Source organism: Sphaerulina musiva (assembly GCF_000320565.1).
Source record: "Sphaerulina musiva SO2202 unplaced genomic scaffold SEPMUscaffold_10, whole genome shotgun sequence".
NCBI lineage: Eukaryota > Fungi > Ascomycota > Dothideomycetes > Mycosphaerellales > Mycosphaerellaceae > Sphaerulina > Sphaerulina musiva.
The window spans coordinates 22,739-49,910 of record NW_016017392.1 but is presented as its reverse complement, the minus strand read 5'-3'; the positions used below and the strand labels follow the sequence as shown (position 1 = coordinate 49,910).

Sequence of the window (27,172 nt, the reverse complement as noted above, 5' to 3'; positions counted from 1 at the left end):
AAGAGAGAGAGAGAGAGAGAGAGAGAGAGAGAGAGAGAGAGAGAGAGAGAGAGAGAGCGCTCATGGGGGTAAAATCGAGTAACAAAACATATGTACAAGTGCGTACGCATCATTACCTCCTCGCACGAATCCTGGAATCTGCGTGCGAGCGAGCATCGATCCTCACTCGACAAAACTACCTGGTCCTTAGGGATTGCACTTCCTTGGGCTGCTAGCGGACTTTGTGCAAGATCGCGCGCTACATAGCCTGGCGAGCGTTATTCATACCATCAGGCCCCGAAAGATCAGGTGTCACCTTCCGTGGATTATATTGAACTTTGGACACGTCTCGCTCCCGCTCACGACCGTCCGGCCCACGAATGCCCACGATCGTGATCAGTCGCGCATGGCTGGTCCTGAGAAGTCATATGACTCCATAGCAGATCTAAACCTGCTCAGCTCCCCAGCCGGCGTCGGCGTCCCTCATGTTCGCAGGCGGCTCGATGCTGGGAACGAATTCGAGCGCAATGTATCCGATTCCGACCAGCACGACGAGCGCACCATCGAGGTACTTCCACCATTTGTCACCCATGACGATGCATCCCATGAAGACATAGACTACTCAGTGTGTCAGTTCTGCGCCCAGTCCTACTGATGCTGCACAGCTCTTACAGATTCCTCGGCCGATGAATGAGAACATGAACGAGGCATATCGCGCGACTTGGGGTGGGATCTGGAACTCTGCGAGTGGGCATTAGTGGGCGGAATGAGGGCTCGAAGAGGCGGGTTTCGGTGTCATACCAAGAGCGGCCGTGGCTGTAACACATCAATAGTTAGCATCCTCATCTTTCACGCGGTTAGGTGTGATTGTGGTCCCGGCTTACCCAACCCGAATATCCAAAGGTATACCGCAATGATAATGGCTTGTCTGTTCGAGCCATCAGCACTATATCGCCTGCCTGATGTATGGTTGCGCACGCGCGGCGTCTCTTACACCGAGAATGAAGGCCAGAATTGACCAATTCCTCCCAGTATCATCAATACACCCACCACTAGGTTCACGATCCGGCTGATAGGAGTGTCAGTACGGGGTTTGGCCAGCGATAATCGTCGAGTCGCATGCGCGTAGCTACTGACAAGATATCCGAGAAGTCCATCTTGCGCGGACTCTCCTGTCGAGGGACCGAGTATCTGACTAGGAGGAAGGTGTCGCGAGATTGGAGGGCGGACAGGCGAAGTCGGGGAAGATGAGGCGCGTTTCGAAGGAGATGGTGGAGTGAAGTGAAGTGAAGTGGTGGTGGAGAGTGAGTTGTGGTTGTTGGGGCATTTGGAGGCAGGACAAGTTCCGGTTACCTGCTCCAGGGATGGAGCTCCGAGCCTCAGCCACACTGCCATAGCCACAAACGGGAGTTCCGCCGCGGGCCTCCCTCCCGCACTTCTGATGCTAGATGACTTGGTGTGGACGAATAAACATCAACAAGAAATGGCAATATCGACCAACACGTTTCTCAATTCGGCTTTACTTGTTGTACAGAGATACTATACAGCTCCACACCAGCATGTTGTACCATAGAGAGGCATATCCTGAGCCAAGCGGGCAGCGCCCATTTCAAACACCGCCACCTACACAAGGATACCCATCAGCATCAGCGTGCATCTCTTGTAGTTTCTCAGATCTTCCAAAGAAAATGAGAGACACAGTGTTATGGACAAGACAAGAAGTCAAAAAGGAATGAGATGAAACGAAAACATACCCGATCTCTCCGGCCTCACATGATATGTATCTTTGTTCAACTTCAGATTCTGATCCTCTCGATAGCGTACGGCAAAGTATGAAGCTGCTACAACTGTAGCCGAGATGATGGCTGTGTTGCGACGGCTAGAAGAGAGAGAGACAATGGTCAGCTGTGCGAGACCTAGTACCTAGGTAGGGTAGTTCTGAGAATCAAGGAAGTAGTAGTTCCTTGTTGTGATATGGTGGGTGGGATGAGGTAGAGCTCACGTTATGTATCGTTCCAGACCCATGATTGGTAGAGCTGGTGAGGAGGAGGAGTGGACTTGTATGTTGAGGTGTGTGTATATGTGTATCCGGATACTTTCAACTCTGAGGTCTTTTGATATGGTGATGTTTGGTGTGTTCTTCTTGGTCTTGCTGATGTTGCTGATGTTGATAATGTTTTCTGTTACGAGGAAACACGAGCAAGTGCAGCTTCGTCAGAGGTAAGAGAGTCTGCATGTACAGCGGTGAGAGCCATTGTCGAGTCGTTGTGTCCTTGGCGAATTAGCTTCGAACCTTACCCCGCAAGTTGGGAATCCACTCTGCCTCTTTCGGACAAGCGGCACTCGTTAAAGTGAATAAATGACGAAGGTGGCTCCGTTCCAGTTACAGTTTGCGCGTGTTGCTGTTGTTGTTTAGGCATCGAAATTGTTGATCCAAGACACGACAATACCAATACCAGCAGTAATCAACACCTTCTCCTCCACGACCAAGCTACTCAACAGACGATAAAACCAACATGGCATCCGGCTCGATTCCCGCCACACCGCTCCTCTACAGCTGCATCGCCCACCACTCCACCATCCTCAGCGAACACACCAGCGGCGCATCCGCATCCTCCACCACCACCTCCAACCTCGCCTCCGTCATTCTGCCCAAAATCTCCCACGACGAACCTTCTAAACTCACCTACACTATCCACGACAATTTCATCCACTACATCGCCGATGCCTCCACCTCCTCTAGCCCCGACGCACTCAGCGCAGCAGGCCTGACCTATCTCGTAGTCGCCAAAGCCGACTTGGGAAGAAGAGTCCCCTTTGGCTTCCTCGTGGAGATCAAAAAGCGCTTTCTCGCACAATACGACCCGGAGCGGACTTCATTCAGCTCGTTACCCGCCTATGGCGCAGCGGCGTTCAACAGCGAGTTGAAGAAACTCATGGTGGAATATGGCACGACGAAGAGTGGACAACAAGATGCGTTTCGAAATGTGCAGAGCGAGATTGAGAATGTGAGGGGTATTATGACGGAGAATATTGAACGGGTGTTGGAGAGAGGGGAGAGGATTGATTTGTTGGTGGATAAGACGGATCGCTTGGGTGGGAGTGCGAGGGATTTTCGGGTGCGGAGTCGTGGATTGAAGAGGAGGATGTGGTGGAAAAATGTGAAATTGATGGTGTTGTTGGTGGTGGTGATAGTGTTTTTGTTATATTTGTTTGTGGGTTTTGGGTGTGGACTTCCTGCTTGGGGGAAGTGTGTTGGGCGAGGATGAATGAATGCTGCAGTTTGAAGAGGTGGAATGAGCAGCTGCTTACAACAACCAAAATGAGAAATGAAAGAGGTGCTGGCATGCACCCATGTGTGATTATTATGATGATGGAAAATGATAGCAAAGCGAGAGAGAGCATCGTAACAGGCGTATTATCACAGACAGACTACCAACCACCCTCCTCCTCCCTACTTCCCCTCCCCCAACAACCCCCTCTCCCCAATCTCCTCCACCAAATCCCCAAACATGCCCTCCCCCAACCTCGCCCTCCTCTCAAACTCTCCCAAATTCTTTTTCAACCACTCCCCATCCTCTCCCGCCTTAGGAATCACAAACCCTGCCTCCCACCCCGCAATTAAACCTCCCATTACAAAAACTGCCCTTAATCCCTTTCCATCATCACCCTTCTTCTCATCAATCCCATCATTCCCATCCTTCCCATCATGACAAACTATCCCCTCCCAAATCTTCACAACCTCTTCACACAACCCATCCCATTCCTTCTGCGTCCGACTCGGTCCCGAACGCACATTTGCGACAATGTAATTATTCTCTTGGAGTTGTTTTCCTCCCACATATGTCCGAGTAGTGGAAGTCGAATCGGAAGTCGAAGAATTGTTGGAAGCAGAAGTGGAATTTTGGTCAGAGAAGAAAAAAACTACATTGACGAAGAATTTCGGTGTAGAGAATTTGGTCGAATGTAAATTTGTGAGGGATGAGGCGAGACGATCGCATTGGGTGGGGGTGAGGGGGGTTGTGTGGCGGATTTCGTAGAGGGGCATGTTTTTCTTCTTTTTTTCTCCTTTTCTTCTAGATTTGGGGTTTTTCGACTTGGTTGTTTCTCGGGGGTTTGGAAGGTGGAAGTGTTGTTCAAGTGGTAGGTAGGTGGTAGGTGGAATGCACTTCAAAGTACGGCCTTACTACCTAGAGGTACTAATAACGAGCGTGAATAGTAATCACCTAAGCTTGGAGAGAGAACCGAGGTTCTTGTATAGCTGATTACAGATAGGAAGTAGAGACTGGCGATCATTTGGGGGAGCTTAGGAGAGGTACGACTCATCAACAAGAGGAGACAGACAGTCGGTCGAATGGGGGGAAAAAGCATATCATCAAGGTTAAAGCTGATGCTAACTACCTAGGGTAGGATGTCGAACATACATGATACATGTCAACCCAATAATGTCGCTGTAGGTAGATACAGGTACTGTAGAATAGACAAATTGTCATTGCAGGAAATTTGCAAACAAATATCCGCTTCACACACATCTTCTCCATCTATTGATGCATTACCACCCCAATCCCCAATTTCCAAGCGGTCCTCGAAAATGATAATCAGAAAACGCCAAACCGATCAACCGGCCAACCACGCTCATCTCGCATTTGCTGTTGATTGTACATAGAGTAGCCGTTGCACCTCATCACTCGCGATTATCATCATTATTATCATCATTTCCGCTTCTTCTTCTTCCAAGATCAATTAGTTCATCATCGTGAATGGCAGTACTTGGTCTCCCAGAAAAGTTTCGTCGCGCCTCATCTTGACGGGCAACTTCAACCACACTCTGGACAGACTCCGGACTGGCCTGGCCATCCTCCTGGAGCTCCGGAGGTATTACTTGCGTAGCTTCGCGATTCATCCATCCCCTGTCCGCCTCTAGTCCCGCGCGAAGTTGCTCGTGAGACTGTTGCAGCTCACTGCTACTGGATGCAGTTGTCGTAGAAGGCTCAGCTGGTACCAGTCCACCATCATCACTCACCTTCTTACTATTGTTCGTCCTCAGATTCTTCTTACTGGGACTTGCCTTCTTACTCTTATCATTCCCTCCAATTCGACCAATTGCAATAGGAGTTCGCGGAGTCTGCCAGCCCGATCCCGCACCCAACACGTTTCGGACATCAATGTTGGATTTCGATGAACTCTTCTTGTGATGACGAATCGGTCCCGAACTGGAATCGACTTCACTTTCTCTCCTCGAAGAATTCGTAGTATGCTGACTCATGTCCTTGATTTCCTTGAGGACTTCTCTAAAGCCCTCCTCGAGAGTATGCATTCGTGCCAACATGATGCGGTTGACCATGCCCTTCTCTTCGTCTTCGCTACGACGACGGTCTTCCTCTTCGCGTCGACGCAATTGGTGTTCGCGCATCATTTGTTCGTTGAAGGAAGAAGGCATGCCATCAATCCCGCCTGCATCGATGCCAGCAGGACCCGTGAATTTATTGTCTCCAATCTCGCTGGCGAGGTCGAGAGCACGAGCGTTAAAGGACGTCACTCGCGGGCGCGGCCGTTCCAAGAAACTCAAACCACCAAATGCAGCGGCGTTGGGTGTACTCTGCTGGCGTGCAGGCATGATGGGACGTGCCTTGACTTGCTGTGTCGATGCTCGTTTTGGCGTCCGTCCACTTGGTCCAGTGGGATTGGGCGTGGGCGCAGTGGTCTCCTTCCTGATATTGTGGGTGGTATTCTTTGCCGCCTGCCCAGCGCGGAATTGCTTCGGATTCGATGCAGACGAATCGAATTCAATCCGAGGAGCGAACAGGACGGTCGTGGATGATGCATGCCTGTCGGTCTGGCCTCGTGCTGGCCGTCCTGATGCTCGAGTGGGTCCACCGCCTCTCGCGACGTCGGGCGAGTATTGTAGGGTCCTCGCTTGTGCAGCGTGCGACATCTGTACAAAGGGCGAGTTGGGTCCGGTGGGTGTCTGAAAGTATTCCGAGTCGCTCTCGTCTGCGGGAGTGCGATGTTCAGATATCGAGAGGGCGCTCTCGCCCAGAGCAGGCGTGTGCGCGTCCGACTCGTCGTTGATCTCATCGTCGCCGTCGGCCTCCGTGTCTTGCGGCAATGTGTCTACACTGATCTCGAGATCTTCCGTTTCCTCTGGTATACGATAGGGGTGTCTCCGATGCCCATCGCTGGCAACGCTGCGTGTCGCTGTCGAAAAGTCCCTTGTTTGCTTCATCATTCGAATGCGGTCGCTTGTGCTCGCGCGCTTGAATCTGGGACGCCTAAACTCCAGTCTCTCGAGCACACTCCTCGGTTGCTCGGCTGGCGGACTGGCGCCGCCTTCATTGTCGGCGGCTTGCATCCACTGGTCCACTGCATTTGCGGAACCCTGCCCGTCGATCATCTCCATTTCTCTGGTCGTCGTCCGAATCGTGTCTCCCCGGAAGGGCCGTCGGAACACTTCATCCAACGCTCGATCCTTGCGAAAGCTGACGACAGAAGGTTCTCGGAGCAGGCGATTGGCTGCGTATGGCTCCGGCTTCGCGCTGAACGCGGCGGGCTTCCTCCGATCCGTCTCGCGTCGTTCGATCAGCTCGACCGGAGCATATCCATTTCGGGTCATGAAGATGCGTTCATAGAAGAAGATCAAGAGGAGGATCGGAAAGTGTGTGACTTTGATTATGGTCCGGTTGGACTTGACATACTGTCGCAGTGGCATCAAGTAGCGCAGAGGACTCAGCGACCAGCCAATGACATTGGTGGGAGGGATGTAACTGAAGAGAGCATCGGACTTCACCATCGAGATGGTGTTGACCGCGAACAAGAATTGATGCTCTTCTTCGGCATTCTTCACAATGGCCATGAAGCTGTTGGTGAGTACCGTGATCAGAATGGTGACGATCAAGAAGTGACAGATGGTCAAAAAGATGGCCATGATGGCCTTGCCGAGAAGGTTGTAGTTGACCCAATGGTCCCAGACGGTGGGCGTGAAACCCATCAGAATCTGAAATAGGGAGTAGACCACATCACCGGCTTTGGTGCCATCCTCTGCAAAGGATAGAGAGAGAGCCACGAAGAAGCCCGAACAGCAGATGACAATCAGAATCAAGACCGCAATAAGATCCTGTACCATCATGCGGAATGCAATGAGCAGCTGTGAGAAGTAACGGTAGTGGTCGAGGACGCTAAACAGGCGAGGAAACAGCAGAATGGCGGTACTCGCCAACACATCGTACGCGACGCCTGCGATCCTCTGCTTGCCAGAGTCTGCGAGCACGATGGAATACAGTCGCAGGACGTAGTAGACACCAAAGAGAAACAGAATGCCTAGATCAAATGCATTCCAAAAGCTCAAGATGTACAGTCCAAAGCCTTGTTCGGAAAAGCCCACAATTTCGTCGAGCATATATCCGATGCTCCAGAACCAAAAGAGCACCTCCAAGGGCGTGATGAAAATGCTTCGATCCACTAGTACGAGGATGAAGAGCGTGAGCATGGTAGCGAAGCTGAGCGTACTGAATATTTGCCGGTATCGTGGTACTCGCAAACGACTGAGCTTGAAAACGGAAGCTTCTCTCGGATTGTACAGGGTGACCGTTCTCCTGGCAATCGGCGTCTCTGACGGCGCTCGTGTCTGCTCACTCGGATGGGTCTTTCTCGACAGAAGAGCATCTGCGGGTGATCCTGATGGAGCATGAGTGGTGCCATAGCCCACCGGACGCGCTCGCTTGTGCACATCGGATTGACGGTGTTTGCGGTGCAGGTTGTCTGCCTCTGCATGGAACACAATATTGCCGGCCCAAATAGCCTCGAGATGCTGCACGACCAAAGGATGGGCGAGAAAGCGTTTGGCCTCACCACGAATGGCAATCTCAATGGTACTCACGCGGGCAAATCTGCCTTGCGGTCTTCGCACTGGGGCAGCAGTGGAAGCATCCATACCTTGGAGGAGGTCAAAGTCATATGACAAGGAATCAATCAGCTCGCGGGTGGAAAACTCCCTCAACAGCCGCATAGCGAGCAGTTCGCTGGTCATGGCTCGTGTCCGACACACTCCCATGTTGCCCGGCGTCATTTGGCCTTCCTTTTGGAACTGCAGGCAGTTGGCTAAGAGAGCACACAGGGTGGCCCGATTGAAGTGGTCTGCTCGGATCTGACTCTGCACCGGCTTCACCAGAAACTGGCTGACCTGGGGACTGCGCAGTTGGTCCCATGACAGCGTCGTCTCGCACCTCTGCACGATCAACAAGCGAATCGCGTGGGTAATGTTGTACAGTGGCAGGCTGTCGAGATGCGGCGCCGAGAAGATGGGTAACAGTGGCGTTTCGACGGCATCTTCATTGTGTGCATCCTCGTCGTCCTCCTCTGCTTCGGCCTCCTCTTCCATATCGTCGTAGTCATGGTCATGGTCGTCGTCGCCGTCGCCATCGTGTCGATCGAAATAGTCGCCGTCGGGGTTGCGGCGTCGGTGCAGTCGCGGAGACAGGGAGGCATCGGCGGCGGCGTCGTCGTCGTCGAAGTCGTCGGCGTCGTTGTGTTGTCGGGGCAGGCGGTGGTATCTCGCATCGGGCGACTCAGCAGCATACCACGGCTCGTTCTTGCGTCGGTCGTCCTTGGCCCGTCCTCTGCTGATGCTCCGGAACAAGCGCAACATGTCGGCTGCGGAAGAGCACCAATGATATGGTAGCTTAGGCAGGTAAGACAGGTTGTTTGGGCCAATCGAGCAGGAGTCTCGGACAGGGCAGGAAGAATCCCATCGATCTCATGGACCAGGGCACACTAGAACAATAACAAATGCCCGTCGACCCAACAACGTTTCAACGGCTGGCTGAAGGCAATCAATATGCAGCAAACGAGAGTTGAAGGTATATGTCTGACTTGTACTATGGAGGTATAGGGATGGTGGTGTGGTAGGAGATATCTTGGCTGGTAGCTGGAGCACCCGCTTATCTCTCTGTCTCCCTCCCTCCCGCTCTGTCCCTCTCTCACCTACCTTACCTCCTAGGAGGCCCGTATATAATAAAGTTCTCGTGCAGAGTACCAAGTAACCAAAGGGTGGAAGAAGGTGCACCAGCGACACGTGAAGGTTGCACAATGTGACCTGCAATCTTGCATGAATAATATCTCACTTGCATCGAAGAGGCTAGCGCACTGCCGGCGTGGGGTGCATGACCTCCGAAAATCAATAAAAAATACCGACTTTCCACTGTCCAGTTACCAGTTACCAGTATTATACTTTCACCGCCATAGCCCGCTCGAGCATCCCCATCCATTGGTTACCTACAGCCGACAGCCTACAGCCTACAACCTATAGGTACATACGCAAGTTCGTTGTGAAGAAACCCCCCACCAACAATGCCAAAGCCCAAACGCAACATCCAAATCGTGGCCGAAGAAACATGGACTCCGCCTGCATCGCTGGCTGCCAATCAAAAAATCGCGCGCGTCAAAATTGCTGCTGGCAATCACTTGTACCACCTGGAATTGCCCTCGGGTGAGGCACTTTTGGCCGAACTCGATGCCAAATTCCGCTCCACCATCTGGATGAAACGCGGAGGCTACGTCTTGTTGGACACGGAAGCTCTGGCCGAGCGCGGCAATAAGCTGGCTGGCATCATTGTCAACATTGTTGGCGACGAGAAGGCGTGGCGGAAGATGCCGTATTGGCCCAAGGAGTTTGCTGCGAAGCAGTCGAGTTATGCAGAAGATTCTGATGATGAAGACGATCAAGGACCCCAGATGCCGCCATCTGATTCCGAAGATGAAGACTGAGTCATTTTGTGTATAGCTGCAAGCTACTCTCGATGCAAGTGCCTACCTCCCTGTCGCTGCTGCTTCTGCTGCTGCTTTGCGGGCTGAGGTCTGGTCCCGACCCATATGCTGCCCACTGTCACAGCCAGACACCCTACGACCACCATGGAGCTCGCGTCAGTGCTAGGATACACATTCCACGCCCATTCCTGCGCCATACACAGGCCATAGATGAGGACCGGGTGCATACCACTCCTCCAGAGCAAATAGGGCGTCGACCATGCAATGTACACGAAGAACTGGTAGTGGAGGCTCCTGGCGCACAAGCAGCCAATCAGCATTGCCGAAAGCATCGTCGTGAGCACAAAGTCGGGCGTGACTCGTCGCGCAATGCGGTCTTGCTGTGCCTGGGGAGGTGGATGAAGGAGGTGGTTGATGGCTTGAAGGGGGGACAGTCCCGACGGCTCCAGCCATCGAGTGCATCCAAAAAGTGCGAGCAAAGCCACATGTGCTCCGAGTAAGCAGTACGAAAAGGACCGGGACAAGAATGTCTCCTCGCCCACAAACCTCCAATTCACCGTCCACTTGAACATGAACTGTCGTGTGAATTCAAACGCCCTGGTGATGTAGCTTTTGGAATCCTTCATAATGAACGGGTACGCAAGAATCGTCTGTTAGTTCTTCCAGTTAGCCCTGGACAAAAAAAAAAGGAAAGCAAAAGAAATAGTTCCTCTCTCTCTGTAACTCACCTGAACCTGACCCATAACAACCCCCTCCCACAACGCCCCATTCCTCCCCATTCCCCACCACAACACCATCCCCACAGCCGGCAAAGCCAACAACACACTCATTTTCACCCCTACTCCAACCGCAAACACCACACTCCCCAATCTCCTCCACCTCCTCCTCTGAAAACACCACACAGCCCCCCAAAACCACAAAACCGCAACTCCATCATTAAACATGCGCAACACAAAAATACTATGTACCCTCTTACTTCCACTCAACAACACCAACAACCAAGGAGGACAACCAGCAGCCGTCGTCGTGGTAGCACCTGTTCGATAACATGAGATGACCAGCCAAAGGGTGCAGAGATAGAGAATGAGGAAGAGAAATTGGGCTAATAAAATATTTGACCCCTGCGAGGTGAGCTTGTAGAGGAAATGGTAAATGTGGACGTGTGCGGCGGGGTAGACGAGAGGTCCTGTCGAGCCTGTGAGAAGAGTGTAGTTGCGTTGGCCGGAGAGGTAGAGGGAGATTTGTTGCATGTAGGTTGTCCAGTCGATTTCGGTGTCTGGGAGGGGGTGGGGGTTAGTAGTTGGGTAGTATTATGGGTTATTGTTCATTTTTTTTTGAAAGGAAAATGTTTTTTTTTGGGGACGTGTGTAGTGAGGGGTGAGAGTGGGTGAGTGATATAATGTATGTGATGTATGTTGCCAATGTGCATGCATAAGGGTAAGGGTATAGACGAAATAACAAATCGACCACGTACACGGAACTCGCCAAATAATCAGACTGCACAGTACCGCCTCGCCGAGGATTTGAAGAGGCACTATCCATCGTGTATGCTTGGGATTACATGCGAGATCTTGAGCGAAGCGGAGGATGTTCATCTTTGCCTTTTTTGTCATGATGATGGATGTGGTATGCGAGGACAACTTTTGTTAATGTTGTACCCGACTGTATAGGGGAGATTGCCGGTCCGAACTCCGGAGGAAACTAAGTTAGCGTGGCATGGCGTGTTTTTATTAAAAGAAAAAAAAAAGGAGGCAATTCTTTTTTGAATAAGATGCTGGACTGGCTGGCTTTGAAATCCTTCCCTGGTGCATATTTTGCAAGACTGATTATTCTTTGTCGATGGAGCTATTCATTTTCCATGCTGATCGGGTTTGGAACTCGGTCTGTAGGAAATATGCTCGCGGGCACTTGGACGGACTTTTGATCACCCAATATAAGCCCCGTCGACGACACCCAAAGGAAAGCAGCGACGGTCCAGCCAGTTGCACGTCGTCTTCCTACGGAGCTGCACTCGCACACATTTTTGTTCTGCGCTGCTACAAGACCATCTCCCGCATCGTCACCCGACCTGCCAGTATGCAAGGTAGCAATTCAAGACTATATAAATAACAACGGATACTCCCGCCTTCGATACGAAAGGTCCAGCTTAGCTTGGAGTAACACCCTTGACGCAGTGGCTTAGCGTGTCGTTCTTATATTTGTCCCTCGGGACCTATATGCCAGAAATGCGAAAGTCGCGAGTTCGAAGTAAGTTCTTTACTTCTCTCATTCTTATATATGAGATGCACTCGCTAACAACTCCGCAGTCTCGCAGGGTGTAATGGAAATTTCTTTTATTCTTTTATCCTTTTTGGTTCGGCTTTACTTACTTCTGCCTCTTCAGTAACGCTGTCTGTCGAGATGGGGAGGAGTAGATGCCCTGCTGCACCGAACACGTCGTACTATTGATTCTACTTTTGTAAAGAAGAGCAGCACACTATCTTTTCTCGCATCCAAATAGTACTGCTCAGCTATTTGGAGATCTCGTGGTGGCGACGACCTTCTCTCCCATTCCCGTACACATGTATCTTCAAACACAGGCATGCAGCTCCCCATTCCATTCCCAACAATCACAAATCCGTACAAATCCCATAATCCCTCACTCCCAGTACCGAGAAGAATAACCCTAAACTTCCTCTTCTTCTTCGCCACATCATCATCATCATCAAAGTTCAATCTCAATTTCCCTCGTCGCCGGCCGACTCTGACAAATAAAGATACCCTGAGGTCTATCACCTTCCGGACCATAAACCTGTCCCTTTGTGATTTTCACTTCACACGAACCGCAAATGGCACTGCGACATCCAAACTGCGGGTGAAGACCTGCTTGTTCGGCCAGTTGGAGAATGGTGAGATTGTCTTTGGCATGCCAGGTGGTTTTGGTGTTGGATTTGGTGAAATATACCGAGGCGGAGGGAGGGTAGTCTTCTATATCTGCCATTTGTGGACGTGGAAGGATGGGGGTGGTTTTGTTCTTGGAGGAGGAGGAGGAGGAGGAGGAGGAGGAGGAGGAGAGAGCGAGGGAGAATTGGGGATACCTGTAGTATTGTAGATGGACGTGGGTTGGATGTTGTGACTTGTGTAAGAGAGGCCGTGTAAGTTACTTCACCGTAGGCCTATCGCCGGTCTTCGGCGGCCAACTTGCCAAGGCGTAGGGCGGACGTGACTGTACTATAAAAGAGATGCACCCCACTCACTGTATTTATTCACTCACTCTGCATTGAGCTCAAAATTGTCGACAATACCATCAAATCCCCAATTCCAATCAGGCGGATATGGCGAACATCGTCGTAGTAGGGTACAGCGTCACCGAACAAAAACGAAATTCCACGTTGATTACCCTCGAATCGAATCATTCTTCTAACACATCTTCCCAGTGCCGGCGTTTCTGGTCTGACGACTGCACTTCTTCTTGCCAAGAATGGACACAAGATCACTGTAGTGGCAAAACACATGCCTGGAGACTATGATATTGAATACGCCTCGCCCTGGGCGGGAGCAAACTATTTGCCGTAAATACACCCGACCAATACTCCAACCCGTTTTTTCGTATAGAAGATTGAATGTATTGGGTGCTGGTGTATTGATGTTGCATGAGAGGGATAGACATCAGATGGACTGACGCTGATGTTGTTCGCGCAGAGTCAGCAAGCCAGGAACGGAATTCCAGTCATGGGAGAAGAATACCTGGCCTGAGCTGCAACGTCTGGCACGAGATGTGCCTGAAGCGGGAATTCATTTTCAAGGCGAGTGCTATCACTCGGACTCTCTCGTATTCCATTCATGCATTGAAGTCTTGCTCATACTATCGTTCTCTTACCAGACACATACGTATATCGTAGAGCCAAAGACGCCGGATCACCAGTGGCAGATTGGTTCAAAGAACTCATTCGAGAAGATGCTTGGTTTAAGGATACCCTTCCCAACGTCAGTCTTGTCTCTTTTTTTTCCTCCCCCATTCGTACACCTAAATCACACCATCACTCCCTTACTCACTCACTCGCTCTCACGACAAAACTTACCTGTCCATGCTGATTATCCAAAAAAAGTTCAAACCCCTTCCCCCATCTTCCCTCCCACCAGGAATGGACGGCGGAACAACCTTCACCTCCATCTGCATCAACACAGCCATCTACCTCCCCTACCTCGTCTCCCAGCTCCTCTCCCACGGCGCCACCTTCCGCCGCTACATTCTCTCCCACATTTCCCACGCCACCCATCTCCACCACCTCCAGCCCCAGCGCGGCGCAGACCTCATCATCAACGCCACAGGCCTCTCATCCCTCACCCTCGGCGGCGTCCGCGACTCCCTCCTCTATCCCGCCCGAGGCCAAATCGTGCTCGTACGAAATTCTCCCGGAAATAATACCATGGCATCGACCTCGGGCACAGACGACGGCGAAGACGAAGCGGTATATATTATGGAACGCGCCGCGGGTGGAGGTACCGTGTTGGGGGGATGTCTGCAAGCTCATCAGTGGGAATCTCAACCGGATCCGAATCTGGCTTCGAGGATTATGAAGCGTGCTGTTGAGTTGTGTCCGGGTTTGGTCGGCCCGGGACAGGGTCCCGAGGGATTGAGTGTTGTTCGTCATGGGGTCGGGTTGAGACCGATGAGGACTGGGGGGATTAGGTTGGAGAGGGAAGTGATTGATGGCGGGGTCGTGGTGGTGCATAATTATGGTCATGGGGGTTATGGATATCAGACTTCGTATGGGACTGCTGAGGTGGCTGTGAGACTTGCGGAGGAGGGGTTGAGGGAGAGGGCGAAGTTGTAGGAAGTTGGTGGTGTTGGTGATGGTTGAAATGTTATTAGCCTAACGGAATGGGTGGGTAAAATGTACTGCTCATTTGTCAGTTTGAATTCACGGGTTGTAAACAAAACATCGGGGCTTTCAGTAGTGGGATGTAGTTCAGAAGACACGCCGAGCAGGAATGATGGGATAAACCTCATGTGTGAGTGTAGATGTCTCATTGCCTATTCCTGGGGGGTATCATTCGCACTCTATCTGTCTCATCTACAACGTTTCTACGACCGAAAATCATTTGATCAATCCCTCTCTCTCTTCCTGACACTGGGAGGCTCTTGATCATCATTGAACGACGCAGACTCCGCAGGCCCCGGTGTGCTCGTATCGTCGTGACCGTGTAGGCTCGACGTGGAATGAGCATCAGTATCACCGTCAGGGATATGACCTGATTTTGGATTCTGATGCCCCCTCCGCTGCAGTGAGGTGGCGGGGTCTGCAATCAGTCGATAAGCGCTTTGCGCCAGGGAAGTGTAAGTCACAGGCGTGGTCGGGCCCTCATCGGACTTGACTAGCGGTCGTGCGCTGTCTCCCCGTGAATTGGCATGTTCGGAGTCAGCTTCGAGGCCAGGGATTTCTCCCTGGGAGATATCCAAATCCACATTATCGATAAACTTCGATGACTCGTCCCCACCACGTTTCTCCATGGTGCTTGGGTGATCGGCGACCAGATAATATGCGTTCTTTGCGAGCTCAGAGTACGTGACAGGCCGCCCGACGTCATCAGCAAGCCTGGACTGCGCATTGCTCTGGCCAAAGGTGCGCCTTTCGAGAGTGGTCGGGTGAGAGGCAATGAGATTGTAGGCATCCCTCGCAAGCTCGGCCCAAGAACGGGTCTTTGACTGCTCGGCACCGTTTCCTCCCTCCATTGTCCTGAGAAAATCCACATCAGCCTTCAAGGCTAGATACTCCTGCTGTAGATTGGATTCGCCAACGGTATTTGCCCCTTTCGCACGGAGTTCTGCGAGCGCCTGCAACGCTTGTACACGAGCCTCTGCACTATCTTCAGCGGCCAATGCTGCACGTGTGCTTTCGCCGCCGCGAGGCTCGCTTTGCGTTAGAGATTCAGCGAGCTCCGGGGGCCTAGTATCGGTGCGCGCACTTCGTTCGGCCTTCACCATCTCCATAATGCGATTGATCGTGATCGGATGCGTCTTCTTTGCTAAATCCCAGACATCTCCAAACTCGTGCTTTTTATCGCAGCGTCTACAGAGGCGGAGCATATCCGCGAAAATCGGTGTCATGATGATCTCAGTTTGCAAGTGCCCATCGACGAGCCTGGCACTTCTCTGCTTGAGCTTTACAATCTGGTTCCAGACCGGGTATCCAACGTTCCAATCACCACGACGGGCGCAGTCATTGAGTAAGATGCCAAATCCTCGCATATCCATACCCCAGCCTTCGTCGCGGAGATTGCGACACATGCCCAACGCGGCATCGAAACCACTGAAGTGAAGTACACCCTTGACTACGGCATCAAAGACCATTGGCGTTGGATGAGGCAGCTGTATAAGAATGCTTGGGTTCCGCGGATCAGGTATAATCCTGCCCTTGCTCGCTTTGAATCGCCAGTTTCCGGGTTTGGACTTCATCAAGCCGCCGGACTGTCCGCGCATCTTTTGGATCAACATGCGAAACTGTTCAGCGTTGTTCGTATCCGTGTAGAAGCCGAGCATGACTGCGAGGCTGACTTCATTAGCGCGCATTTTACTGCCGAAGAAGGTTTGAATGGTAGCCGTGGTAAGAAAGACATGGCCCCTCTTGCGTAAACCGTTCATGAGAGTATTGTAAATGTCCACGTTTGGAGGCGCGGATGAGGCTGCCAGTAGATGAAATGCGTTACAGATCAGCTGCGGTTCCTGATCGGCCTGGTATTTGGCGGCGAACAGCTGCTCAAGCCTTCGTCGAAGCTCAAGCTGTTCAGATCGGAATGCGCCCAACTCATCTTGAGTGTACTTGCATATCGGTACATCCTCCGGAGATCTCTGAAAGGCAATCCCCCCGGACTCGTCCGATGGAGTTCGCATCAAGTGAATATAGTCGGCCTTTTTTTGCAGCAACGAGCGTTTGCAAACGTGTGCAGGGTGCTGTACGATGGTATTGACGTACGAGGGTGGCAACGAGGACAAGGCAGATTCATTGCCGAGGAATCCGATGGAATGAAGCCATTGAAAGCACTGCAGCTGCAGAATGTCCATGCACAGCTCTACTCTCAAAATCTTCTTCTGAGTCCAGCGCGTGGTTTCGGCCTTCATTTTCGACAAGTCCCGGGCATATATCGACTGCGGAGGCAGATGGTATCTATTGAGCGCAGGTCCAGTGTTTGATGGCCACGCGGGGCGAAAGAGCCGATAGAGGCTGCTGTCCAGATTCCGTTCCACGTCGGCATTGAAATCATCGTATATTTCAACGGGAGTAGCATTATCATCACCATCTGCTGCGGCGTCGCCCCGTCCCAGCTCTTGCTTGACCCCATCCATGGCCTGGTTCCATTGCTGTCGTCTCTGCCCTCTGATACGTGCATCATAGGTGGTAGCGGTGGTGGCGGCGGTGGCGAAGATGCTCGTGAACCGCGGCGTCGACCTGGTCCGGTATGGTGGTCGCAGCACACCAGCCCCGTGGCCGCGAGCCACCGTTCCGGGCAGTGTTGGCAGACATGGCGCACAATGACAAGAGCTTCTGCTTCTTTTGCTGCTTCTGCTTCTGACCTGTGCAGCGCGCGACAACAGCCTGTGCATTACGATCACGCCATGATGCAGTCGGTGTCAATCCACGATGTTCCCGAGCGAGAAGAAGAATACCTATGGTGATGGCATTGACCGGGCCGGAAGACGGTAGCGTGCCGCAGCGTGCCGTTCGGCCCGTCCACTCCACCTCCCATGGTCGCGGGTCATGCTGTAGCTACCTACATGTACCTTACCTCCTACTACGCCGGAAGTCGTACTTGCCCAACGACGGGAGAAGGCAGGTGCCACGAGTGACGATGGAATCAATCAGCAAGATCAGCTCGCTGCTCGAACACGGTCAGTACTACCTATGCCCTTTTCTCACCCTCATCACCCACTGCCTCACTCCCTCCCTCTCCCACACCCACACCCTCACCCACACCCTCTCCCACATGGAGAACATTCGCTGGGAACTGGCCAACACCACCACCACCACCACCTCCGCCTCCACCTCGTCGTCGTCCTCTACCACCACCGCCACCATCACCAGCAAGCTAACCTCTCCGCTCACGGCAACAGCACGCGATCTCACCCTCGAAGCGGCTCGCGATGCCGGCCCGCGCAGGACAGCCAAGGCACTGCCGGCGGCGCACATCAAGAAATTGTTGGACAGCAGGCATGAGCGAGAGGTTTTGGATGGTCTGCGGAGAGTGGTTGCGGTATGCCTCCCACGTACATACTCCATGTCGACATGGATATATGCTATACCGCTCGTGGGAACTCCCCCAACGTTGATACGCCAATGTAGATGCAATATGCCAATCCTCCCCACCCGACTCTCCCTTTCTTTCCTGCTGTCCTCAAGACTCTCTCCAACCCGTATCCCTCGACCCGTCCCTTGGTCTACAACTATTTGATCCACCATGCCGAGGCCGATCCGGACACGGCCTTGCTGGCAATCAACACCATCCAGAAGTCCCTGTCCGACACGAATCCGCGAGTCAGAGCCATGGCGTTGAAAACCATGTCAGGCATCAGGATTCCCATGATTGCACAGATCATCAGTCTGGCCGTCAAAAAGGGCGTCAACGACCTGTCGCCGTTGGTCCGCAAGGCAGCTGCTCTGGCATGCGTGAAGTGCGTCCAGCTCGACGCCAGCACAAGACCTCAGGTAGAGGAGTACGTAGCCACCCTGCTGGCCGATCAGCAGTATTATGTCGCTGGAGCCGCAGTGCAGGCCTTTGTGGACATATGTCCCCACCGAATCGACCTGATACATCCTGTGTATCGTAGGCTGTGCAAGATGATTGTCGATATGGACGAGTGGGGCCAACTTGCCGTCATACGCCTCTTCACCACCTACTCACGCCAATGCTTTCCCAGACGGATAGCACGAGTCAAGCGAGCGGTCAATCAGGAACTGCGAGCGGTCAATCAGGAACTGCGAGCGAAGGGCTTCTACGACGACCTGGAACCGCAAGAGGAGACCAAGGAGGATGACTACGAGGAGGTCGAATACGTGGATCCAGATCTCGAACTCTTCCTCAAATCAGTGCAGCCTCTCCTTTCGAGTCGCAACTCCGCAGTCATTCTAGCTGTGACGCGAGCCTATCTCTACCTGTCTCCCTCGAAGCACCTGCCTCAAGCCGTCGGTCCGCTCATAGCACTCCTTCGCTCCCCTCAGGACATTCGACAGGTGGCGCTATACAACATAGTACAGGTCTGCCTCATACATCCCGCTCACTTCGTTTCGCATTTCCGCCACTTCCTGGTTCGATCTACGGAAGCACCTCAAATATGGACACTGAAGCTGGAAATTCTGACCCTGATCTTTCCACACAGTGGCAAGGAGATACAGGAACTGATACTTGCTGAACTGGAACACTTTTCTCAAGCTCACAATGCGAGCCTTGTGCGCGAGAGTGTGCGTGCTATCGGGCGCTGTGCTCAAGCGTCTAGCGACAAAACTTCGCGCCGATGCCTGTCCCTTCTGCTCAAACAAATTCGCAGTTCAGATACAAATCTGGTTGCTGAAGCGATGGAGGTTATACGGCATCTGATACAGCGAGCTCCAGACGAACATCGAAAGACTGTGATCCGACTGGCCAAGAACCTCGATTCGCTAACCTCTCCATCGGCACGGGCGAGCATTGTCTGGCTGATTGGCGAGTTTGCTGGCGTCGATGCGGAGAACAATATCGCTGCCGACGTTCTGCGCATTCTTGTCAAGAACTATGCCGAGGAGAGCGATGAAGTGCGCGCCCAGACGATACTACTAGCGGCCAAGGTATATCTCCATTATTTGAACGCCAAGAACGAGAAGCAAAGAGCACTCGATGCTCTCAATTTAGAACAGCCCAAACAGAATCACGCTACGACCAGCACCGTACTATCGCCCACAGAAGAAGAACATGATGGCTTTCGTGAGGATGCATTCTCCAGTCAACCTCCGGAGAACGAAGAAGAACGACCACGAGATACCCAACACCCCATCGAACTACTTTTCCAATATACGATGCTCCTAGCACGCTACACACCTTCGTACTCGCTACGAGACCGCGCTCGTCTTTTCCGCTCCCTTCTCGCTATACAAAGTAGCACGGAACTCGCATCCCTACTCTTACTCGCACCAAAGCCAGTCCCACAAGCCCCTTCACCGAGCGAAAGTCGCAAGGGCCTACTTCTTGGCTCTGCTTCCCTAGTCATTGGCAGCGAGGTCGGCACCAGTGGGATGCGAGGCTACGCATCTCTGCCAGATTGGGTCGAGGATGGTCACGAACCTGACCCGAAACTGCGAGATGACGGAGATCGGGCACAGAAGGGAGTTTATGTGCCTGAGAGGGAACTGACGGCTGCACAGAAGCTGGATGACGGCTTGGCTACTGCGGACCCGGGGTATAAGAGGAATGGACCGGTGAGGAAGGAGAAGACATTGGATGCTTGGCTTGATGAGGAGGAGGACGAGGAAAGTAGCGAGGAAGATGAGACAGACGAGGAGACAGAAGAGGAGGAGGAGACCGGGTCCGAGGAGGGCAGTAGTGAGTATGAGACCGAAAGTGAAGAGGATGAGACGGCTGGGTTGGTGAAGTGATCGGGTTAACTACCTACGTGATGAAGTCGTTGCCCCGCCGAGAGAAACGGCTCCCAACTCACGGTGCCTGTAGCGCTGTGTATCTTCCTCCCTGCAACCGCATTAGGCTCCATGAACTTGCTGTGACACCTTTCTGTCCACCCTCTCGCGCGCCCTGTGCCAACAATTGCATGAGCAGCAATTTGAGTATGACTTGAAGACTTGTGAACTCGGCTCTTGTTGGCCACCTAGTAGCACGACTATAGTATTGGTGGAACTCTAACTGCACTGCAACTGCTCCGCACTCCGTAACAGGCACGCCAGACATATGCTTAAGTCGACCTCTAGAACATCCAGAGATGGAGCACCATAGCAATCTCATCTTCTACACACTGCACAGCGGCTTGGATGTTCTGGAGTACCATAGCAATCTCATCTTCTACACACTGCACAGCGGCTGTGTCCACTCTATCGATATCCCACTTGAGAAGGCTATTGTGACAATGTGTCGTGGGACAGGAAACTTCCCGGTGCAGGGAGGGTCCAAGCAAAGCTCAATCTGACTATGTTATCTGATATTTTCCAGCTATATTGAGTGAGGTGGCTTCTCGAATACTAGCTTGACCAGCGAACTTGTATACGAAGGTGGGAGTATGAGTAGCTGCGCATTATTGTGCTTGTTGTTGAGTGAATTTATTGGAACGTACGGCGCGGGTTTGATGGAGCGAGCGCCTCAATGCGAGGGCTGGGGGCCAGGCTGGATGACTGAAAACCAAGCGTTGGGCGATACTTTTTGCGTCTCGGGGGAAGCCAGTAGTGCTTGTTGGGTCGAATATACGCAAGGGATGCTGGACTGTAGGCGGGAAGGGGAGTCAAAGCACGTATATGCTCGTTTCGCAGAGTGTGTAGCTGTTAATGGAGACTTCACCCATTGGCATCCGCAGCTTCAACTCCGGCTCAACCCTTGAGATACTTTCCTACTCTATTCTGATGAGTAAGGTCCTTCATCGCCACTGACAGACCATTGAAACCGCTTCTGGCGTAGCAGCTTGTCCACGCGCAAGTGATGCGTCGGACTTCGTTGAGCATGTAGTAGGAGCGTTAGCAGGCAGGACAATTGCCTTCACCGATGACACCGAGTGGCTATTCTCTCACTGCTCTGGATTTTTATGCTGCTATACGAAGAGAGACTATCCACAGCACCTTGCACAGGCATCAAAGATATCGATAGAGTTCCTGCTTCGAAACTGTTCGAACACCTGCGTGTCTCGCAAACATGAAACGCAGTCACTGCTTATCCAAGAACGCGCAACAACATGAAGGCGTCAGGCGGACACGAGCTCGGCAAAGAAAACACGATATCCTGGCTCTCATCTGCCCATCGGAAGTTGTCGCATGTGTGGGTGTTGGGGAACGCCGTAAACCACGGACGAGACGAGGGAGAAGCGTTACAACGAAGTGAAACGTCCAGGCAATCGACCTTATGAGCCCAGCCAGGAGATTTGGAAGAGCGTGCGTCTTGGCGAGAACGATGCTTCTGTCATCTATCGTCAGGGGAATACAAGATCAGAGGTAATCACCTTCACCCCGACTTGATTTCTTGATCGGCTTCCAGGCAAATGCATCCATGCCGAGCAGCATCCATACCTCTTCTAGCCGCGCGCCAGCCGCTGCCTCCTGATTATCCATTTCCATGTCGACGGCGATGTCGGCGCCCTGGTTGCCATTTCTGGCTGGAGGATGTCAGCTTGAGCTTTCGAGAAGCTTGGTCTTTTCCACAGGGCAATAGTCAAGCGGCTTGCGGGTGTGGTCAATTAACGCTTGTAGTAGCGAGGCTGCTCCTCTCCAAAGTTCTGAAGATAGAGCAAGACTAAAGCACAGAGTAATATAAAGTGAAACCAGCGCACGTGGCGATGTAACGAAGTGGGACACACTATTCGTCTTGCCTTCGTTCTGAATGACGAGCTCTAGGGCATGTGCTACAATCATTAGAACGTGGTTTTCATTGACCTGCGTGAAAATGTCCATTTGCTATCGGATGGACCGCTTCTGAAGCATAGTTGTCTCCTTGTTCGTCTCTGCCGGAGCAGAGTCACCGCTCGTCAACGCCGCGAATCGCCACCATCACAGACTCCACTTGCGGCTCGCCACGTAAACACGGCATGCACTCCCGCCCCTGGCGACATATCGGGCTATGACTTCAACACGGGTGAATGCCCTCATTCATCTCGATTTCAGATGAAAAGGCAGTCGCGAACTCTGTGCTTGTTCGTGCTCAGTGTCAATACTGATATAGCTTAACATGTTCCGTAGATGACCGTCGCCCTCGTCTTCGTCGAGAACGATGGAGGATGCATCAAGAGACTCGACGAAAAAAGACCGAATCAAGATCTTAGAGGCATCGATTGGATCATCGCTTCGTACATTACATGTCAAGCCAATGATGTACCCTGACCAACAGGCGTCGCACGCAGCTGCGCGAACGTTACGATGCCGTATCATCTCGAACGCTCGGGCAAAGCACGCGCTCGACCTTGCGTGTTCCACTGAGAAGACTGGTGAGGTGAGGAACGACTTTCCAGGCTGCACTACTCTGCAGTCCTCTAAGCTTCAGCTGCAGACTCTCATATCAAGGGCAACCCGCTGAGGAGTTGCTAAAGAGATGGATGACGCTTGACTCTCCTTGACTTTTGCGCCGCCCTTTAGGGACCAGCACAGAAATCCCCATCGAACTGCTGCCAAGCAAATCCTCGATACTCATCAGCGTCTTCGCGATGAAGATTGCCATGAACCCGATTGGCACAGATTTGAGCAACCTATTCCGTCTTGCTGTCTCCAGCCAAGAGATCATGCCAGGGATTGCCAGATTGCACAACGAGACCAAGAGAGACCGTAGTCGCTCCTACACGAACGATGACCATGGGCTCTACGCTCGGAGCGCGTGAGCAGACCAAGATCAGTTTCTGTCAGAGAGGTAATTTCATCAGACCTCGTTGGCGAAATATCATGCTGGGATCCACCTCAGTCACCCTCCTGGGTTTGCTTCCACCGTTCCAACATATCTTCCAGTTCAATGTGCTCCGAGTAGCCGCCGTGCGCTCCTTGTCCCATGGATTGAGCGTATTGAAGGCCGTAAGTCGTGGGCAAAGTGCTCTTCCCGTCTGCTCTTCTACGCAGTCCGTTGCCGAGACAGGACGAGCAGGCGAAGGCGACCAGTACAAAGACAGCAAAGCAGAAAAGAAACAGCAAAAGAAGGGTGAAAGTGGTCATGGTGGCTCGGGGTAAATGAAGTGTGGAGGGCCAGCAGGAAGTGAAGTCAAAGAGGGGACATTTCGAGTCTTGGCGCCGTTGTAGTGTGACGCCACCGGTCTTCCTTCTGATCAGCTTGGAAACTTCGATTCTGACTCTACTACCAACATTATTCACCTACCGACCTCAACACATTCGCCTCTTTTTCTCCCTATATATCTCCTGTCTCAGGAGCACCCGTGGCGGCCGACGTACGGAAAGACTTACACATGGAGAGCTTTCCCTCGCCTGTAGTCTGAACTGCGACGTCTCCCACTCTACGATACCTGCCGCACGCGACTCCATTCGACCCCATCCGACCCTATCCCACTTGCCACTCCCTCGACGGAACCCGAGCGACGAAGAACACATCACCATTATCTACTATAGCTGCCTTGGGCGCGCCTGATATTACCGCCCAATATGCCTCCCAAAGGAAAGCAGGATGAGCCGAAGAAGAAGAAGCCAACGGTGGAGGACAAGGCCTTCGGCATGAAAAATAAGAAGGGTGGAGCAGCCAAGAAGCAGATCAAGCAAATGGCTGCCTCTGTCTCGTCTGCGCCCGAAGACAAGAAGAAAGAAGCCGCACGGCTGCAGCGCGAGAAGGACAAGCAAGCAGAAGAACAGGCCAAGAAGGAAGCCGCAGCTCTCTTTGCCCCGGTCGCGATTCAAAAAGTCCCCTTTGGTGTGGACCCCAAGACTATCCTCTGCCAATTCTTCAAGAAAGGTGGTTGTGAAAAGGGAAAGAAGTGTAAATTCTCGCACGACTTGGACGTCGAGCGCAAGACCGCCAAAATGGACCTCTACACGGATCGACGAGAAGGCGAAGAAGGCGGCGAGGGAGATGACGCGAAGAAGAAGGACGGCATGGAGGATTGGGACGAAGAGAAGCTTCGACAAGTCGTCTTGTCAAAACATGGAAATCCCAAGACCACAACGGACAAAGTGTGCAAATTCTTCATCGAAGCTGTGGAGAATCAGAAATACGGTTGGTTCTGGACTTGTCCGAACGGAGGAGATAAGTGCATGTACAAACATTCTTTGCCGCCCGGTTTCGTGCTCAAGACGAAGGAACAGAGAGCCGCGGAGAAGGCGCTGATGGACAAAAGTCCGCTGGCAACTTTGACGTTGGAGGACTTCCTCGAAAGTCAAAGGCTGCAACTGACGGGTAAGCTGACGCCTGTCACGCCCGAGAGCTTTGCGAAGTGGAAGAAGGAACGTCTGGACAAGAAGGCCGCGGAGCTGGAGGCACAGACGATGAAAGAAGCTACGGGTAGGGCGATGTTTGAGAAGGGCGACTGGAGGGGTGATTCAGACGATGAGGGCGACGACGATGATGATGATGATGGCGGCTTCAACTTGGAAGCTCTGCGAAGAGAGACGGAAGCCGCACGCCAGAAGAAGGAAGAGGATCGATTGGCCCTGATGAACGGCGAAGAAGCCAATCCGGTGGCAGTGTGATGACTGGAATGGTATTTCCTGGTGCGGGACTGCTGCATACATCTGTAGAAGGAAATCGAAGAATACCATGCACGATACGTATGAACTCAAGGATGGCTCTCGAAGTCTCTTCTCTGCTACAAACTCTCTCCGTCGGCGCTCCCATCTCCATTCGGCACCTCGCATCTACAGTACTGATGTGTTCAGCATTTGGTTCCGTGTTATCGCTGCCCAGGTGCCACTTGTCACTGGAGAGCTTCCTTGCAATTGTCTGTTGAGTATTCAGATCAAAATGTGTCCATTTTATTCATGCAATTGGTGATTCCCCCTTTTCACGATACACACTCACCGCCTGAATGTTGACGCACGGCACGGCATCGACTGATATGCTCCGATCCCATGTGTTCTACAGAGAAAGCGGCATGTCAGCTAACAGATGAATTCCCAATCGCGAGCGGGCTCGATGACCCAATCGCGAGCGGACTCGATGACCCAACCGCGAGCGTGCTCCACGAGAACTCTGGAATTCGTTTTAAGCGTATCCACAACTGCGAGCCATGAGCGACCTTCTTCTGGCCGACGGAAAATGAATTGGGTCACTGCGAAGAAGCTACGAGCGTAAGTGGCTCGAGAGGCTCGGTCGACATGGAGAGCAGTGGGAAATAGTATTCGGCGGTGTCTTACTTCGTGCTTGAGCACGAAAATGGATGCTGGCGTGGCGGCGAAGACTTCTTCGTAGATGAGGGCGAAGAGTTCTTGTGGAAGCGTCTGGATGAGCTCCCTCGTGGTCCGCTCGGTCCTTGACGCCATTCTGGAGAGAGAGAGAGAGAGGAGTGCCTCCGAGGATGTGGTTATTGGTAAAGGAACCATTGTCGCACCGGTTATATGAACATGACAAAACACGTGCTTCACTCCTATCGCATTCACCTTCTCCTTTCTTAACCCCTTCTTTTCAATTCCTCTCTCTTCACATTCTTCCCCTTTCACTTGCCTTTCAGTCCACTTCACACTATTGAAAAGGCTGTCCATCTGCTCGAACCAACCACAAATACCCGCAGCAAAGCTACCGCCACCAGAGTCATAATGGCTCCCAACAACATTGGCTGCCACTGTGAGATCGTCCGCCTGAACCACCATAGCATCTCTTGCACCTTGGCATTTTCCCCATTCCTCTCCATGGCGCTCCGCAAGCCGGGCAAACCATCTAGGCTTCTCGTGTTCATCTTGGCCCTGTAATCCTCCATACCACCGGCCACTGTTATCGTCTTCTCTGCCCAACCGTCCAATGTCTTACGCTCCTCGAAGCGTGCCCGAGAACCTTGGTCAGAATCGACAATGCCAGAGAGGAGTGGCACTGCGAAGCCACAGGAAGTTTGTACTGTTGATCATCTCGATCAGTGCTTCTGTTTTCCCAATTCAATCCAATCGAGTGCAATTCAAGCGGGAGAAGAAAAAAAGAAACAACAAATACAACCTTTGAGAACATCCAAAATAACAACGACTCTCATCCCAGGATACTCCGCTTTCCCCATCCTCTTTACCCACATCGCATACTCTGCATGTCCCGTCTCAACCACCCGTCCTCTGCAAAACCATCGCATGATTCGTGGTGAGCGGTCAAAACTACAAAACATGAGTGTGACCCGACCATTCTCGTACACGTGGCTGATGGTTTCCACGCCCGATCCACTCGCATCCATGTATCCGACTAGATTCTCGTTTAGAATCGTCAGCGTCGCCGACGGTCGTCCTTTGGGGGAGCAGTTGATGTGGCTGCCTGTCAAAGGGGCCGAGGCGACGAAGAAGATGGATTGTTTGAGGGCCCATTCTTGTAGGTCGGAGGGGATGTGGTTGTAGAATTTGACCATTTCTTTTTCTTTTCTTTTTAACGTCAACGCAATCTAGAATGTACCTTCTTAACGCACGTCGGCGGCCAAGCGTTCTTATAGCCTACAGATCGATACTATCGCCTTGTACGAGGTATATATAGTATTGCGGTAACGAGATAACCGTACTATACCGCAAACCTCCCTTCGAGAGATAGAATCCCTAAAACATACTCGATTTAGTACTAGAAACCCGGAAACTATGCTCTATAACATACCTTCTAATATACTACT

At 52.2% G+C, this 27,172-nt stretch overlaps 14 protein-coding genes across 14 annotated transcripts; 6 read left to right on the top strand and 8 right to left on the bottom strand.

Annotated features, from left to right (window-relative positions):
* Window positions 1–41: 41 nt before the first annotated feature.
* SEPMUDRAFT_151302 (COPI associated) lies at window positions 42–1,266 on the bottom strand. The gene is made up of 6 exons (XM_016906731.1): window positions 1,117–1,266; window positions 974–1,048; window positions 864–907; window positions 781–795; window positions 652–720; window positions 42–597 (listed from the first exon to the last, which is right to left on the bottom strand). Exons 1-6 carry the CDS (start codon window positions 1,134–1,136, stop codon window positions 425–427), a joined length of 396 nt encoding a protein of 131 aa, XP_016757299.1. The 5' UTR covers window positions 1,137–1,266; the 3' UTR covers window positions 42–424.
* A 1,229-nt stretch (window positions 1,267–2,495) lies between these two features.
* On the top strand, window positions 2,496–3,413 carry SEPMUDRAFT_91647 (synaptobrevin-domain-containing protein; the record flags this gene model as incomplete). The annotated part of the gene is made up of 1 exon (XM_016910565.1): window positions 2,496–3,413. One exon carries the CDS (start codon window positions 2,496–2,498, stop codon window positions 3,246–3,248), a length of 753 nt encoding a protein of 250 aa, XP_016757298.1. The 3' UTR covers window positions 3,249–3,413.
* A 35-nt stretch (window positions 3,414–3,448) lies between these two features.
* SEPMUDRAFT_91644 (uncharacterized protein) lies at window positions 3,449–4,027 on the bottom strand (the record flags this gene model as incomplete). Its single annotated transcript, XM_016910564.1, has 1 exon — window positions 3,449–4,027. A coding segment is annotated over one exon (579 nt), but the record flags the coding sequence as incomplete, so codon positions are not given.
* Window positions 4,028–4,427: 400 nt separating this feature from the next.
* Window positions 4,428–8,890, bottom strand: SEPMUDRAFT_151301 (uncharacterized protein). The gene has a single exon (XM_016906730.1). It carries the CDS (start codon window positions 8,621–8,623, stop codon window positions 4,664–4,666), a length of 3,960 nt encoding a protein of 1,319 aa, XP_016757296.1. The 5' UTR covers window positions 8,624–8,890; the 3' UTR covers window positions 4,428–4,663.
* A 434-nt stretch (window positions 8,891–9,324) lies between these two features.
* On the top strand, window positions 9,325–9,741 carry SEPMUDRAFT_120045 (nucleic acid-binding protein; the record flags this gene model as incomplete). Its single annotated transcript, XM_016901566.1, has 1 exon — window positions 9,325–9,741. One exon carries the CDS (start codon window positions 9,325–9,327, stop codon window positions 9,739–9,741), a length of 417 nt encoding a protein of 138 aa, XP_016757295.1.
* On the bottom strand, window positions 9,382–11,336 carry SEPMUDRAFT_91635 (glycosyltransferase family 58 protein; the record flags this gene model as incomplete). The annotated part of the gene is made up of 3 exons (XM_016910563.1): window positions 9,382–10,391; window positions 10,536–11,017; window positions 11,216–11,336. 3 exons carry the CDS (start codon window positions 11,334–11,336, stop codon window positions 9,765–9,767), a joined length of 1,230 nt encoding a protein of 409 aa, XP_016757294.1. The 3' UTR covers window positions 9,382–9,764.
* Window positions 11,337–12,168: 832 nt separating this feature from the next.
* SEPMUDRAFT_127952 (uncharacterized protein) lies at window positions 12,169–12,801 on the bottom strand. Its single transcript, XM_016902180.1, has one exon. The coding sequence runs from the start codon at window positions 12,719–12,721 to the stop codon at window positions 12,446–12,448; it is 276 nt and encodes a 91-aa protein (XP_016757293.1). The 5' UTR covers window positions 12,722–12,801; the 3' UTR covers window positions 12,169–12,445.
* A 233-nt stretch (window positions 12,802–13,034) lies between these two features.
* SEPMUDRAFT_151298 (nucleotide-binding domain-containing protein) lies at window positions 13,035–14,599 on the top strand. Its single transcript, XM_016906729.1, has 5 exons — window positions 13,035–13,078; window positions 13,158–13,292; window positions 13,423–13,526; window positions 13,604–13,707; window positions 13,830–14,599. The coding sequence occupies exons 1-5, from the start codon at window positions 13,056–13,058 to the stop codon at window positions 14,556–14,558; spliced, it is 1,095 nt and encodes a 364-aa protein (XP_016757292.1). The 5' UTR covers window positions 13,035–13,055; the 3' UTR covers window positions 14,559–14,599.
* Window positions 14,600–14,697: 98 nt separating this feature from the next.
* On the bottom strand, window positions 14,698–17,340 carry SEPMUDRAFT_151297 (uncharacterized protein). Its single transcript, XM_016906728.1, has one exon. It carries the CDS (start codon window positions 17,324–17,326, stop codon window positions 14,831–14,833), a length of 2,496 nt encoding a protein of 831 aa, XP_016757291.1. The 5' UTR covers window positions 17,327–17,340; the 3' UTR covers window positions 14,698–14,830.
* A 185-nt stretch (window positions 17,341–17,525) lies between these two features.
* SEPMUDRAFT_151296 (HEAT repeat-containing protein) lies at window positions 17,526–20,374 on the top strand. The gene is made up of 3 exons (XM_016906727.1): window positions 17,526–17,611; window positions 17,834–17,973; window positions 18,063–20,374. Exons 1-3 carry the CDS (start codon window positions 17,572–17,574, stop codon window positions 20,343–20,345), a joined length of 2,463 nt encoding a protein of 820 aa, XP_016757290.1. The 5' UTR covers window positions 17,526–17,571; the 3' UTR covers window positions 20,346–20,374.
* A 2,863-nt stretch (window positions 20,375–23,237) lies between these two features.
* Window positions 23,238–23,609, top strand: SEPMUDRAFT_120039 (uncharacterized protein; the record flags this gene model as incomplete). The annotated part of the gene is made up of 1 exon (XM_016901565.1): window positions 23,238–23,609. One exon carries the CDS (start codon window positions 23,238–23,240, stop codon window positions 23,607–23,609), a length of 372 nt encoding a protein of 123 aa, XP_016757289.1.
* A 145-nt stretch (window positions 23,610–23,754) lies between these two features.
* Window positions 23,755–25,245, top strand: SEPMUDRAFT_151295 (uncharacterized protein). The gene has a single exon (XM_016906726.1). The coding sequence runs from the start codon at window positions 24,036–24,038 to the stop codon at window positions 25,071–25,073; it is 1,038 nt and encodes a 345-aa protein (XP_016757288.1). The 5' UTR covers window positions 23,755–24,035; the 3' UTR covers window positions 25,074–25,245.
* A 236-nt stretch (window positions 25,246–25,481) lies between these two features.
* SEPMUDRAFT_120037 (uncharacterized protein) lies at window positions 25,482–25,862 on the bottom strand (the record flags this gene model as incomplete). The annotated part of the gene is made up of 1 exon (XM_016901564.1): window positions 25,482–25,862. One exon carries the CDS (start codon window positions 25,860–25,862, stop codon window positions 25,482–25,484), a length of 381 nt encoding a protein of 126 aa, XP_016757287.1.
* Window positions 25,863–25,891: 29 nt separating this feature from the next.
* Window positions 25,892–26,920, bottom strand: SEPMUDRAFT_91623 (uncharacterized protein; the record flags this gene model as incomplete). The annotated part of the gene is made up of 2 exons (XM_016910562.1): window positions 25,892–26,430; window positions 26,527–26,920. The coding sequence occupies 2 exons, from the start codon at window positions 26,918–26,920 to the stop codon at window positions 26,057–26,059; spliced, it is 768 nt and encodes a 255-aa protein (XP_016757286.1). The 3' UTR covers window positions 25,892–26,056.
* Window positions 26,921–27,172: the final 252 nt, after the last annotated feature.